Below are 12,327 nucleotides of genomic sequence, written 5' to 3' on the forward strand. Positions count from 1 at the left end.
AGTGTACAATTCAGTTAAGTCACAGGTTGTGCAACCATCACCACTTTCTAGTTCCAGAACATGTCCAACACACCACAAGGAAACCTGTACTCATTAGCAGCCTTCCTGACACCTCCCACCCCACCAGCCTCCAGCCCAGGTCCCCTGAGTGCCTACTGCAGTCTGTGATCAGGAATGAAGTGGGGTAAACTCAGCAGACGACCCACCCCATCAGAGCTGCAGGTCCAGATCCCGCGGATCATCAAGACTCAGATAGAGCCAGGCCAGGGGCTGTCACTGTGAGGCACAGATGTTGGCAGAGACAGTCCGCCCTGATCCAGGGAACGGCATCCAGGATACACTGCAGGCCGGGTATGGCCTGGTGCTATGTGCCAGGGGTGAAGGAGCTGTTCCTGGGGACTGGAGGGCCAGGTGTGAGCACATGCAGTACGCAGGGGGTGGGGGAGGTATTTTGAAGACTGGGGACCATGTGTGGGCACTTGCAGTTTGCAGGCAGTGGAGGAGGTGTCCTGGGACCTGGGGGAAGGGAGGTGCAGCATGGGAGCCACCCCAGGCTGGAAGTTGAATTGTTCACATTCTTTGTGGTTGGGGCAAAGGATAAAGACATTTTTGTGGACAAGAGCAAAATTGTTGGGCTTGGAGCTTAATATTTTTTATCAGTCTCTTGGCTCTAGGCTAGATTAAAACACCTCGCAGGGCAGACAGAAGTGAGTTTGAGTAACACTGGTATGAACAGTCTGGGGAAACACTGACGCCACTGCATGTCTCTGGCCCTGGGTCATGTGTAGAGGTCGAAGGTTGTCCCTGTGTTGTCTGGCACTCAGTTGCCTTCCGGGAGCTGGTGGCCTGGGTCCAGTTGGCACAGGCTTGCTGCTAGATCTGTAACTTTGCTTCTCTGCTGTTAGCACCTGGGGCAGCACCGATCCTGATGAGGCCAGCCTGCCAGGGGGTGGCCCTTCACCCTCCGCAGGTCTGGCAGGTGCTCTGTACATGCTCAGGATTCATGCAACCAATCTTTCTCCCCTGTCCAGGTGCTCATGGAACAGGGAACCCACCAATGCATTCAATGTCTTGGATTGCAAAGAACTCCTGACTCAGTTGAACAGTTCTGGTTCTTAAACTCCAGGCAGAAGAGTGTTGCTCTTCAAGGTACTTGCTATGTGACCCCAGACGTGTCAGCCACAGGGGCAGCACGGTGGCTCTGCCAGCTTATTATTATTACTAATATTCAGTTAGCTGTATCAGACTGAGGCCAGGGTCAGCCCTTTATGCCTAGTGGCCCTCATTCCAGTTTCAGCTCCCTAGATCGGTGATCGGATGGCCCACCTCCAAGCTCTGACATTGCATTAGTCTGTCTTCGTGTGGCTACATTTCCCACTCTCCACAGTCTCAACTCACAAAAGGAACTTTCCTTTTAATGACAAAATGAAACAAAGTGCCTTTTTCCCCATTTAGTAACCCAGAGGGTGGACATCTCCTGTCTTTGCAAATAGGAAGAAGGGGACCACATCCTGTTCCTACAGAGGCCAAGGCTGTGCCGGGCCATGATCAGATCAGGTTCTCCTGGAAAACACTTGGGCACGTGAGTTTAAACTTAACAAAATAGTATTCATACTAACTGAAAATGTCTCACCAGACCAGTGACCAGGACTTTTGCTTCTGCTCTGTAATCAATAGCCTTTCCAAGATCAATTAGCCAGATTTCCGGGGACTGATTCACCCTGTGTTTGCTACATTCCACATGTGTCACTTCCTTATTTGAATGTATATGGTTGCCTTCTTTAGAGAAAACTTACTATGTGCTCAGAAAATTGAATGTGAGATGTTTCTATGTGAGGCTGAGGATAGTCTGCCTGTTACACAGAATTGCGTTCATAGCCAGCAGGGGGAGCAGGAGACTGTGTATTCACTCGTTTCCCTCTTTCCTTCTCTCTCTCTCCCTCCCTTATCTCTTCTCCCCATTGATTCAAGACTGTCATTTAGGGACTCTGGTCTGTCAGTCAACCCGGATTTGATCATTTACAAGGTCTGTGCTCACCTACTGCCTCAGGCGTGTCCGGCAGCAGGCGGGCGCACATCGGTCAATAGTTGTTGTTCTGCACCCCAGGTTCCGGCGGAAGGGCCTCAGAAACTGCCCTCTCCCATGGTCACTTAGAACACAGGTTGACTCTTAGGGGTAACCATACAGGTGCCTCACGGAGCAGACCGGGCAGCCCCCAGATAACTCCATGAAGGATGACAGTTGGAAACCCAGACGCCTTAAATAGGAAACACGCAACCTCGGGTAGCAAACCCCTCTTCAGGTGTGATGGCGGATTTAGAAAAGACAACACACACAGGCCGCAGTCAACTCTCAGGCCTCAGAAACAGCATTTTATATTTGAGCCAAAGCGTCTTTTCATTCCGAGCAAATAAATGCCAGGAGAACACAGCACTGAGGGTGGAGACTCTGCCCCTTCTTGGGGACACAAATAAATCTATAAACATTCAACACGTTTCTTTTAAAAATTATCCTTACACATGGATACCACCGGCCATATTCCCTTTGCAAAATAATAATAATAACAACTAACTAATTAGGAGGAAATGAAACTTGTTCTTTTGTAAGTGATGACAGAATACCAGAGCCAGGCAGCTCCAGTTAGAAGTTTTAGCTCTATAGGGTGTCTGGATTACATGCTGAATGAGGCAGCCAAGCAGAGGTGCCACCTGGGCCTTGGTCACCTGGGGCTCAGTCCTCGCCACTGGTGCTGGCCTCTCCTTGCCTCAGATGTACCCAGGAAGGGAAGGAGGGCACGAATATCTGGAACATTCTCCTGATGTCTCTAGGAGATTGGCCATAGAAGTAGGCTTTGTAGAGGCTGCTTCATTTTTTAACAAATCAAAATATATATATATTTTTTTTAATCTACTCCCTTTGCGTCACGGTGCGTAGGGGGGAGGCTTTTCCCCTGGAAGAAAAGGGGCCGGGACATAGAGAGGAGGGGCGTTGGGCGGAAGCCCAGAGCCAGAGCTGGACTGGGACGGAGGCTGCGCATCCTCGGACAGAGAAAGGTCAGTGGAGGACGAGGCTGGGAAGCTGCTGGATGGCTGCAAAATTGAACAGAAAAGGCTTCCTCAGTCAGCGGAGAGGGCTGGTCACACATGCAGTCCATGCAGAGCGCCCCTCCAAGGGCACTCCTGGGGCTCAGGCTCCTTCCCAGACCCAGAATCACCCACTTAACCAAGGCCCTCCTAGTGAGAAGGCTCGCTGATCAGAGCACATACTTAGGGAGGCTGGAGAGCAAGCCCATCCTGCCTAGCTGGGGCTTCCTTTGCATAAACTCTGCTTCTGCAGCCACCTGTGGAAACTCCCATCTGTGGAATTCCTCAGACTTCCCAGCCCCGAGCACCTGCTGGCCTTTTACCAGACTGACACCAGGACACACAGAAGTGCAAATGTATCCAAGGAGAAGGCTGCCCAGATCATTTGAGAGCTCCCGGGTTCACCCAATACTTCATACTTTAAGGAAAAAACAAAAAAACAAAAAAACAAGAACTTAGCATTTTCAATGTAGTGTTATCGTTAATTTTACGGGTTAGTTTGGCCAGGCCTCGGTGCCCAGATGTTTAGTCAAATGTCAGTCTGGATATTGCTGTGAAGGTATTTTGTAGATGTGATTAACAGTGACATCAGCAGACTTTTAGTCAAGCCGATCATCCTCCATAATGTTGGTGGGCCTCCTCCATTCAGTTGAAGGCCTTAAGAGAAAGACTGAGGTTCTCAGGAAAAGGGAATTCTGCCAGCAGACTGCCTTTGGACTCAAAACTGCAAGATCCATTCTTTCTTAGGTCTCCAGCCTACCATCCTGCCCTATAAGTTTCGGTGTCTGTCTTTCTCTCTCTCTCTCTCTCTCTCTCTCTCTCTCTCTCTCTCTGTATATGTATGTATATGTATATGATGTATATGTATATGTATATGTATATACATATACGTGCATACATATACATATATATACATACATATACATATACATACACATACATATATATATATATTCATGTCTATGTCTATATATGCACATCCATCCTATTGGTTCTGTTTCTCTGGAGAACTCTGACTAATACACAGACTCAAGTAAAAGTGATTCTGAGAAAAATGTTGGGGCATGGTACAGATGTTAAATCAATAAAATTTCCAGTTTGTTCCACCTACCAACAAACCTCTTAATATTTTTTCTTAAGTTCTAAGGGTTGAAAACACTTACTTAAAACCCACATTTGGCTAAATAAAGCAAACAATCCCTTTTATGAAATAACACAGGGTGAGTGTTTAAGGGCTCTGATCTACCGGTAGTGCTGTATGGTTCCTTTGCTCTCTGCCTGACAGGCGTCCAAGGCCCTGACAAGCCAGCCTGTCTGCTGTAACTCTTCCTGGAGACTTCCCCACTGAGGAGTCCCAGGAGCCCTGGGACCTCAGAATTCTCCAAAGAAAATATCCTCATGAGCTGTAGCTGAAGCCAAGAACGTCACCCTGCTCAGGGGTGACAGCCAGGCTTTCAGGATCTGACAGCCCAAAGCCCCTGCCCACTTTCATTTTTTTCTTTCTCTCAAACTCACACTCTTCTGACCACAGAGACAAAGCAAACCTCTAGAGAACATTCTCTCTTATCTGCTGGGAGCTCCTAGATCCTACCATCCATGTGTCTGCTCAGTTCTTCACTGGAAATGAACACCTGAGAGAACCACAGCATAAACCACTCCAGACTACAGAGTGAACCACCACGAACCACAGAGTGAACCACCAGGAATTACAGAGTGAACCACCAAGAACACAGAGTAAACGACCAGAAACTACAGAGTAAAACCACCAAGAACACAGAGTAAACTAACAGGAACCACAGAGTAAATTTTAATTAGGAACCACAGAGTAAACCACCAGGAACCACGGAGTAAACAACCATGAACCACAGAGTGAACCACCAGGAACCACAGATTAAACTGCCATGAACTAAGGAGTAAAATACCAGAGACTACAGAGTGCATTACCGTGGCAGACAGGGCCTCACCAGGAACAAGCTCTGCCCGCACAGGCGCCCCCACCAAGAGAGTGAACAAGAAATCTCGTAGTTACAGGATGTGAGCTAAATTTCTGGTTGTGTCCTTTTTCATAAAAATTCATTGATGCCACGCCATTCCCTGATTTTCCTGACCAGACAACTGCTGGGAGCAAGGAAAGTAGGTTCCCTTTAAGATTTTTTTTTTGGCCAGCTGCTCAAAACAGGCCCCAATAGCCTGTCTCAAGCCTTGCTATTATGTGGGAGTAAATTTTTTGCTGCTGATGGCTTCAACAGAACACTTAAAGTATTCCCTTTCTTTCTCTGTTGGTCAGCAGAAACAGAAGCATCGATTCCGTTGTTTTTCTCTTAAGGGAACAGGTGAAGCCTCGTTGATTTGTCTTCCCCTCGAAATCTGATTATTGATGAATATGAAATTATGCTCTTACATGTGCTGGCAATAAAAGCTGATTAGGCCATTGAGAAGAGAGCCCAGGCCTCCCTCGGGAAGGTAAAGAGAGGACATCTGCTGTTTTTGAAGAGCCAGAGACCCTTGAGGTAGATGAGGACAGAATACAATGCTGAAATAAAGCAGATTCACTCACCAGCACTGTTTTATGGATGGTGACCATCCGCCCACATCCCGCACTCCCACAAATAGCACATCTCCTGAAGGAACACATCCTACCTGCAAGAGCAGGACACTCAACCAGCACCCCAAACTCAGGCTCCAGACTTATCGAAAGCCCCGACTGCTGCTTGCCTGCAAGGACCATTCATCTAATGCTGGTCCCTTCAATTAACATATGACTTCATAACAAATGATGAGGACCTGAATCTCCCAACCCCACCCCATTCATCCACAGCACCTCCCGCCCAAGCACAGAAACATAATTCCTCACATATTTTAATACTGTAAACTTCCTAGAACTTGTTGATGGTTGGTATTCTCATCAACATGAGCAAAAGAACGCATGCTAAGTTTATCTGGCTGCCCCGCCCCATAACGGAAGCCTGGATAAGTTGTCTGGGCCAGTGGTTCTCACCTCTGCCCCTGAGGACACTAGGCAACATCCAGATACATTTTTTGTTTATAAAAACAGGGGATGTACTGGCAGCTGGTGGGTGGAGGCCAGGGATGCTGCTTAACATCCTAGAGTGCACACAGCGGCCTCCCCCACAGAGCTACCTGGTCCCGGTGTCAGTGGTGTCACGATCTGGAGTCCATAAGGTGACAAATTATCAGGGTCTAGTTCAACTACAGCATGGACATAAGCCTCCTAGCATATAAAGAAGGAAAAGCTGAAACCACAAATGGAAATGAAAGGACAAAGCAGATGCTGCTCTGCAAATAAGTTTTCGCCACCACCAAATGTCACTCTTCCCTCAGCATCCCTCAAGGCCAATGGCATTATATTAGGGTGAATCTATGAAGTCGCCACTTTTGTGAGTAAAGTGTGGTTGGATATTGGCAAATTCACATGGCCCCACCTACATAACTTTGTTATATTGACAGGACCCAGGCACAAGGTGGTATGTTTCCAGTTGCTCTGGCCAGAATTTTGCAGCACACTTTTGTCGAGACTGGGTCATGGATTAGAAAAGACTTGAGGCCCAAAGGACACCAATAGCTGAGTTGCCAAGACCATGCAAAGCAAAGGACACCCAAAATGCCAAACAGGGCTGTCTAATGTCCATCCATGTGAGGGGGCAGTGTGCAGAGTTACCCACCATGCCTCCCCTCAGGTGGGCCCCAACCCCCTTTCCAGTCCACGCTGGCTCCACCACCACATTTCCTGAATCAGAAGAAAGGAAGCCCTCGGCCCACCCTGTCTTCCTTCAACCTAAGCCTCCTTTCAAGGCTCCTCCAATCAGCGCTGTCTCGTGTGACTGGCTTCAGGCAGGCGATGCTGGGCCTACCTGGAGAGGCAGAGGGTAGGACGAGCAGGTAGGGAGGGTCGCAGGTGCTGGGCAGAAGCCCGTGTAGGCCAGGATCTGCTGGGCAGGGTTGTAGAGGATCTGAGGTGGAGCAGATGGTCTGTAGGCCAGCTGGGACAGAGGGACCTGCCACAGAGATTGGAGACATATCAGCTGGCCTTCCCAAAGACTGGGCACCCTCAGCCTCAAGCCACCCTTCTAGGGAGTCCTGTACTCAAGCCATCCAATTAGGTGAGATCTGTCCTCCTATTGAGCCTGCCAGGGGAAGATGCAGTCCTCAGATCAATATCTCCAGGACTGGAACTAAACGCCTAAAAGCAGGCTTATTTTTGCTTTTTATTTTTCTGTTTGTTTGTCCCAGGGACCCATCAAGATGACTGGTTAAGCTCAGGCTCTCTTTGGTGCTTTTTGAAAAAGCAAGAAAACCACTGATCCTTTCTCTCCAGGTACATGTAGCGTTACAGGCACCTTTCAGTGAAGCTTCAGCTACAGCAGGGAAGTTGACTTCACCGACATTCTCAGAGCTGGCTTGGTTCCCACATGTACCACCCATGGTGACCACAGCCCACGGATTTCTGGAGAAATGCAAATAACACCAAAGCATTCCAAACTCCTAGAGTTCGTGCTTTGTTAGCTCACTCAGAGGCTGTAGTTCTCAAAAAGAGAACAGGACGTAGGCCCTGATTCATAGCCACCCACCCCTTCCCTAGAGAGGACAGGCCTACAATGAACCCCACCCCAGAGGGAAGCCAGTCGTTCACATGGGGTGCTCAAGGGGTTCCCAGACCAGAGGTGCATCCCTCCCTAAGAAGACAGAATCTGGGCCACACCTGACACCCCTGGGGCAGGCACTGACAGGGAGAGGCCGAGACAGCAGAGGTGGCTTATCTGAAAACTCATCACCACCCACTGAAGGTCCTGAGGAGTGGTGGTGGGGAGACAAAGGAAGTCTGGAACCTAGAACCAGGCCTCAGAGCTCCAGAGCGATGCTAACCAGCCGGGAAGGAGGCGAGCCGAGAGGAGATGGCGGTGGGAGCGGAGACTCACCCAGAGCTGCCACTTCCTGCTGACCACCCAACAGCCAAGGAGGGACGTTGGGGGTCAGAGCAGGAGCAGTCGCTTTGCTAACCCACCTCTCACCTCCTGCCTTACCCGACCCGGGGCCACCTTCCCTCGCTCAAACACCACCTCCACTAATCCCCCGGGTATGCAGGCATTCCCCTGGAAAGAGAACGGATTAAATAATAATTGTTATTTTTATCCCTGCCAGGCCCAGCACTATGTGCTCTTCTAGCGGGAATTCGGCACAAATTCGCTGCACACCACTGAATTTCATTGTTTCGAGAGTTAAACTTGGAGGAGTGAATAGGGCAGCACGAAACAAGGGAGACAGAAAGAATGGAAAACTCAGGGCGAGGCCCACACTCCCAGCTGCCTTGATGCCATATCCATGAACAAACACTGTTGAGCGCCTACTGCGTGCACCAGGCAGAACTGGGAGTGGGGTCTCCCATAAGGGAGCTAAATATTGTGGCGTGGCCGGCTTCACTCTGGAGAACTGATGGTCTCTTTGTCTGCAGGGGGCGCTAGGAAGCCTGGCCCTCACTTCTCGCATCTGCTCAGTCTCGCCCTGATCACTCTTACCCCTGAGCTTGGCCATGTGAGGGACCAAGAAGAGACCCCAGCTGGGACAACAGGACTGTCCACCTGCATTTCTCTATGTACCTGAGGCTCAGTGCAGACTCTTCCTCACCAGGCTGAATTGAAATGTCTGTGTATGTAAGTGTTACCACATTAACGAGGCATCAGCCTCAGGAGACCCTCTGCAGACCCCAGAGACTCCTCATGCCCCGCCTACTGGGCATACGAAATGCCTCTCTGGCACCCACATCGTGACAAGGATCTGGTGACCTACATATGAAGCCCTCACATGCTGAGAGGGCACACACAGCTTTTAGCTGGTCATGAAGGGCCTTCGTTCCTTAAAATAATTGTTAAAGTATAAAATTCGTTAAACTTATAAGAGTATCTACTAGGCAGGTGTAAAATGTTAAGAGATTACCATTCTTGCTTCTTACAACACCCTAGAGCTTGGGGCTTGAGAAAGAAAATTGTCCAGAACAGAGTTTAGACACAAGTCTATGGTCTCGTGTGACTAGCGGCCCTTCTGGGCAGCACTACGTTCCGACAGAACTCCCCCGCAATTTTATTATAAACTCTAATGAATACAAAAGCCCCTTCTGGAAAGCCCACCGGCCTGACCGCTGTCCCAACAACCTTCACCCAGGCTTGAAGGGAAGATGGAACTCTAACCAGACACATTGGGCATCCAATCTCCAGTCTAACCTCTCTCTTCTCCTAGAAAACCTGCCAAGAGAGAAAACTTTGAACTAGCTATAGCAGGAAAAGCCCCTGTACTGAGGGTTTTCACGGAAGGTTCCCTGTGGGACTCTATAGACCCCAGGTACCCTGACCTGGGAGAGATGCTACACCTATTGGAGCCTTTGCTGAAGGCATGGTGACCGGCGACTTTTGTCTTGTATGAGTTCAAAGACTTCTTGCGACCAAGGCCAGAGCTGGGGGAAGTTGTCTGCATCCTCCAGGGTGGCAGCCAGGAGAAGGGTTTGGTTCCTAGGGAATACCAGGATCTCTCATGGTATTTCGGGTTTTATCTAGGGAAATGAAAACTTCAAGAAAATCACCAATCTCAGAAGGGCTCCAGGCTAAGCTATTAAAAATAGACAATGACTAAAGTCTTCAGAATAGCCGAGTAGCAAGAGATCATTCAGGAAGAGATTTACATGTGGAGGCAGGTTTTGGTTTGGCCTGTGGAGGACCTGTCTGCATGTGTGCTCTCACTGGCCTTAGAGTTAAAATCAGGCAACAGTGGGTGGCTTTCTGTCTATGAGCTGTTATGTGCACGCCTTGGTGTCTGACTGGTGACACTGTCGGGTTTCTCCTTTGCCTGTGGCACCTCTATGAATGAAAAAGACTTGTTACAGAAGGTGCCATTCGTGCACTATGTGAGAATATTTAGTTTAAAACTAAGAGGTTCCACAGGGAGAGGGTGGGAGAAGAGGGTTCTGCCTGGCCGGCTCCATTCATGAGGCGTTTTCCCGTGGGAAGAGAACTGTGTTGAGGGCACAGCCCTGCGGGAGGGACTTAGCTAGAGCAGCCTTCACAGCACGGCCCCTGCAGTCACTGTTCCTTCCTGGAGCGGCTGACGCTTGAGGCCCAAACTCTAAAGCACCCGTTCTCCAGAGTCCTCACATTAGAATCGACTCTGGGAAAATGCGGACTCTGGCCACCCCACCACCACATCTACCAAATCAGAGGCTCCAGTGATTCAACGGCAACTGGGGTGAGAAAAGTTGGAGACAGACACATCAGAGCATCGAGTTCCGGTTCTCTCTCTGTAGCTGAACTTCCGTTTCCTAAATGGGATCATGTAACACAAGCCTGAGAGGGCAGAGGAGATTAAAGTGTTTGAACAGGATCTGCTTCCAGAAAAAACCAGTGAAGACTTGCTAACATTATAAGTATGGCTGGTGGTTTTCATGAGCCTCAGTTTCCCCATTGGTGAGAGAGGATAATGCCTGCCTCAGAGAACGTGGGCCCCAAAGCCTGGTCTGTCTGGAATGCTGTGGCTGCCCCGCTCCTGGGCGGCACTACTCACCATGTCCTTGAAAGCCCCCAGGACAGCTGCTGTGACGATGCCCAGGAACAGGCCCAGGGCATTCAGCACGGTCGAGGCCCAGAGCAGCCGGTAGAGGTGGAGCACGTCCTTGCAGCCGCTCACGCCCACGAACTCGTAGTATGTGGGAGAGTACTCGGTGCTGCACATGGGGAGAGGACAACAGCGTCACCCACGCCTTCGAGGAGGCGATCTTGCCACGCATGTGACAAAGCAGGGCTGGGAGGACAGGATACTGGGACCAGGTAAACCAAATCCCGACGAGCTCTGGCTCTTAGCTCATGAAGGCCCTGAGGGTCCTATTGGTAATGCTAGGGAGAGGCGTCACCCTGCTGTACCCCAAGGCCATGGCAGCAGGGAGCCTGGGTGTCCTTGTAAGGAAAGAACCCAGCCTCTGAGCAGGGAGGACAGCACCATCACTATGCCCACTCCCCAAACATAGGCTCTGCAAAGGGCAATGGGACCCCAACTGAGTCACCCTCAGAGCAAGTGGGGCGCAAAGGCTAACAGCTGAGTTCTCCCAACCCAGCCACCCTGGCAGAAGGGGTTCATCCTGGCCCTCACAACATGAAGTGGTCTGTGCAGGGCCCTGGACCACAGCTTCGTGGCCATGTACCAGCAGCCTGGGTCACAAGAATCTGCTGGTGGCAGCCACCATGATCCACACACGTGCTGCTCCTCCATTGTGTCTTAGAAATAGGATGGAACCCTCTTCCTGAGGAAGAGGATGCAGCTTAAACCTCTGGGTTTTTCAACAATTCAGGGAAGGGGTCCCCAAGAAGCAAACATTAAACTTCTTTTTGGCTTTAATGTAGGTGTTCAAGATATTGATACGAAATGTAAAAGACGATAGGGCGAGTGTTCCATTCCACGAGCGAGGGGCTCAGAGCTCATACTCAGCTGTAACAACAAGTAAAAAGCTGAACAGACTGAAACATCAACTCTTCTGGAATCATCAGAGGGGCGGTCACAGGACAAACCACTGTCTCCCAGACTGGAGTGGAGATACACACAGGCGGATACAGGAAGCCCAGCTTCCCAGAGCCAGCGGACACCACCACGGAACCAGGGCCAGGGTAGAAAACTGACCTGTAATGAATGGACTGCTGTGGACAAGTCTGAGCATTAACACCGGCAGGGGACCCAGTCATCGGGGGCATAATATCATGAGATTCACCTCCAGGAGCTCAACCAGGTTCTCACAGTAAATATCAGAGAAAAATGCCCTCAGGCTTCCAGCAGAGGGAGGGAAAGGAACCATTCTGAAATAACCAGCGTGTTCTTTCTTCTTCACAAGGCCTGTCCTCAAGCGAAGCTGGTTAACCAGAGCCTACCCTGCTGCGGTATTATCAAGGGAAATACCCAACGCCAGCCCCACTTAGCCAACTGTCCCATCAGCTAAGGGTTGAGAAGAAAAACTGAGAAATGCTGCTGAAGTTCACAGTCCAGAGGCACAGCTCACTGCTAGAGATGTAATCGTGGGGCTCTTAGAATGCTTCTCCTCCCCACACCTCGCTACATCACTGAGCCTCAGTTTCTCATCTGTGAAATGGAGCTGACACCCTTTCCTCACGTAAATGAGAGCTAAAGGAGATGAGGTAGATTCAGTGTCCAAGACAGGGAAGAGCAGAGAAGGAAGGAGGAAAGAGGGACAGAAGG

General features: G+C 49.9%; 1 protein-coding gene across 2 annotated transcripts in view; it reads right to left on the minus strand.

Annotated features, from left to right (window-relative positions):
- Window positions 1-2,922: 2,922 nt before the first annotated feature.
- The window catches only part of TMEM255B (transmembrane protein 255B), a 35,378-nt gene continuing 25,973 nt past the window's right edge, over window positions 2,923-12,327 (minus strand). The window contains exons 7-9 of one of the 2 annotated variants that reach the window (XM_039878808.1): window positions 10,651-10,810; window positions 6,957-7,100; window positions 2,923-3,090 (exon numbers count right to left, since the gene is read on the minus strand). In XM_039878808.1, coding sequence (XP_039734742.1) covers window positions 2,923-3,090; window positions 6,957-7,100; window positions 10,651-10,810 — 472 coding nt within the window. The remainder of the gene's footprint in view (window positions 3,091-6,956; window positions 7,101-10,650; window positions 10,811-12,327) is intronic. The other variant, XM_039878810.1, reaches the window with a different exon arrangement.

Source organism: Pteropus medius, unplaced genomic scaffold (assembly GCF_902729225.1).
Source record: "Pteropus medius unplaced genomic scaffold, Ma_sr-lr_union100, whole genome shotgun sequence".
Taxonomy (NCBI): Eukaryota; Metazoa; Chordata; class Mammalia; order Chiroptera; family Pteropodidae; genus Pteropus; species Pteropus medius.